The sequence below is a fragment of the Arachis ipaensis genome, chromosome B07, assembly GCF_000816755.2.
Source record: "Arachis ipaensis cultivar K30076 chromosome B07, Araip1.1, whole genome shotgun sequence".
Classification (NCBI taxonomy): Eukaryota; Viridiplantae; Streptophyta; class Magnoliopsida; order Fabales; family Fabaceae; genus Arachis; species Arachis ipaensis.
Window position 1 is genome coordinate 8,153,524 of NC_029791.2, and position 2,817 is coordinate 8,156,340.

Below are 2,817 nucleotides of genomic sequence, written 5' to 3' on the forward strand. Positions count from 1 at the left end.
AATTCAGAATTTAGGATTTATAAGTCCTTAGAATTTAGGATTTAGGAGGATGGGTGGCGGTTGGCGGAGGGGGGAGGGGGGTGGTGGTCGACAACAACAAGGTGGCAATCAACGGTAATGGCGTGGGTGATGAAAGAAGTAAAAAGAAATTAGCTGGTTTTTGTTGGCTCCCTAACCAACTTGTTATATACGTCAAGACCAACTTATAAGCAATCTTATGTTATTATTGTCACGAGATGTAAATACCAAATTTTATTTTGGAAAATTAAAACATATATGATCAAATGTACAGTTGAATGTTGAGACGATTTGGCAAAAATAAACGAAAAAAAAATAACATACGGATATGAAAAACATCCCACTTATTATATATTACACAAGTACACAACACACTCAAACGAGAAATCATTGGCCCACATATACAAAGCAAGAAGGATGAAAAGCCGAAGCAAGCAGCAGCAACCATCCTTATTATATTGTTCATGTCCAAGAAGATTGATTATTGCAATTATTATATATATAAGAAAACCTCTTAATAATATTAACCACAAGCTATATATATATAGCTAGCCAAACACATTATTTTATATGTTGTTGAGATTCTTCTTCATAATAGCTGTTGGATGCAGCTATCTATCTATGCCTTGAGAAGATGAGAATCAATATCTTTAGCACTCTTCTCAAAGAACTCCAAGAATCCATATGGAGCTTCAACATTCTCATTGATTTTCTCGTATTCAATAGTGAATTTAATTGAGGCACCACCATCATTCTTTTCAAACACTTGAAGAAAGACCTTAAAGACTTTATAGTTCTTGCTTATGTCTCCATCGAAAAAGTTGTATGTCATTGACTTGTTCTCCTTGTCAATAGCTTCAATTTTCTCCTTCAACTTAATTGGCTTGCCATCTATTTTTTTTTTTTGTCACAATAATCAATTTTGGATGTCGATTAAATTAGATTAAATTATTCTATTAGTCTTTATAATTTCATCAAAGTTATAATTGATGCATACATTTAAAAGTTTTTAATTGGATTCTTATCCCAATTTTAAATTTCTAATTACATCCTTGGCGTTCAAAAAATATTGAATGTCGGAATATGACAAAAACATATTTGCTAGTAATGTAAAATGGACGAAAATATTTTTATAATATTTACTCTAAAAAATAAAATTAATTATAACTTTAAAATAGATACAGAGATTTAATTAAAAACTTTTAAAATATAAAAATTTAATTATAAATTTAAAAAATTTATATGAACTAACACACTAATTTAACCATTAAATTATTACCTACGATAAGAGTCCAATTCTTAACCGAATGAGGGACATGCCAGTTATCACCTTCATGCAACTTGGCTTCATGGATTCTTTCACAAATGTTTTGAAACTTGTGGAATTGAGTTGTAAAGATGTTGAAGTACTTTGCAGCTGGTGTTTGGACCGTAACTTCAACACTAAGTTTACCACTTAGCGCCATGTCTACTCAAGAAAGAAGCCAAAAGTATTTGTGAAGCAAGGAAAGTATGTAAATGAGAGATGGATAAACATATTCTGCCTTATAGAGCCTTATATAGAAAGAATATAGATTCTGATATAATCTAATTAATAATGAGATATAAAGCACGGATACTTTGTCAAGTTATTGTGTCTGTGTGTCGGACACATTTTGAACACGACAGTGATCGACACTGATTCGACATGTATGTTTGCTGTGTTCAACTGTGTTTAAAAAAAAAATAAAAAAATTTTTACCAACCACACTTTTAGACACACCTAAATACCCTCACATATAAGTATGTGTCTAACTTTATTATTAATATGTATTCTTGAAATGAGTTTAAAAATAATATATATTATTATTTATTAAAAAACTTTAAATATTTTATATAATTAAAAAAAGATATTAAAAAAATTAAAAATTAATTTATATTTTAATATCAATAAAATATCAAAATATTATTGTAATTTATCTAAAAAATACTTTATATTTTATATATAAATCGTGTTCTCATATTTTATGATATTTAAAATTTGTGTATCTGTATGTCCCGTGTCGAGTCGTGTCTCATATTTATGTCAGTGTTCGTGCATCATAGATAATGAGGCATAAAATTTGGTATTTACATCTCATGACAATAATAACATAAAATTGCTTATAAGTTAGACTTGACGTATATAACAAGCTGGTTAGGGAGCCAACAAAAGCCAACTAACAATGAGTTATAACTTAAATAACATAATCTTCTCATACTCAATTAAAAGGTCACGGGTTAGAATTTTCTATCTTTGATTAAAAAAAAAAGCCAGCTAATTTCGTTTTACTTCTTTCATCACCCATCATTGCTGTCGATTGCCACCCTGCATACACATATATATGGACAAAATGAAAAATAATTGTACAAAAAAAAAATATTTTATCAAATATAAAATGTTAACTTATATCTTTAAAAACTTTAAACACATCTCCAATCATTTTTTATTAAAAACGTGTTTATAATTTGTCTTGATGTATTAGGTAAAGTAGTGGATTATCATTTACTATTTAATATTAGTAATTTACATTATGACCTTTGTTATTATCCAGGCAGTGATGATTAAACAAATCAATAAATTGTTCAACAAAAACCAATTGTAATAAATTATGAAATCCGTATCTGGACTACTGTGATAATCAATTAAAACATTTTTTTTATATTAATAATACTATTAATCACTACTATAAAAAAATTGAATCTTATTGTGGATACTGAATAATAGATAAATATTTATAATTTTTTTTTATCGTGCTTGATGATTTGATTTTCTTTAAT

General features: G+C 27.8%; 1 protein-coding gene across 2 annotated transcripts in view; it reads right to left on the reverse strand.

Moving 5' to 3' along the window:
• Nucleotides 1-1,584, reverse strand: part of LOC107608908 (MLP-like protein 28) — a 32,507-nt gene extending 30,923 nt beyond the window's left edge. The window contains exons 1-2 of one of the 2 annotated variants that reach the window (XM_016310686.2): nucleotides 1,298-1,584; nucleotides 346-909 (exon numbers count right to left, since the gene is read on the reverse strand). In XM_016310686.2, coding sequence (XP_016166172.1) covers nucleotides 638-909; nucleotides 1,298-1,484 — 459 coding nt within the window. In that variant the 5' untranslated portion in view covers nucleotides 1,485-1,584 and the 3' untranslated portion in view covers nucleotides 346-637. Of the gene's footprint in view, nucleotides 1-345; nucleotides 910-1,297 lie in introns of those variants that run through there. The other variant, XM_021107231.1, reaches the window with a different exon arrangement.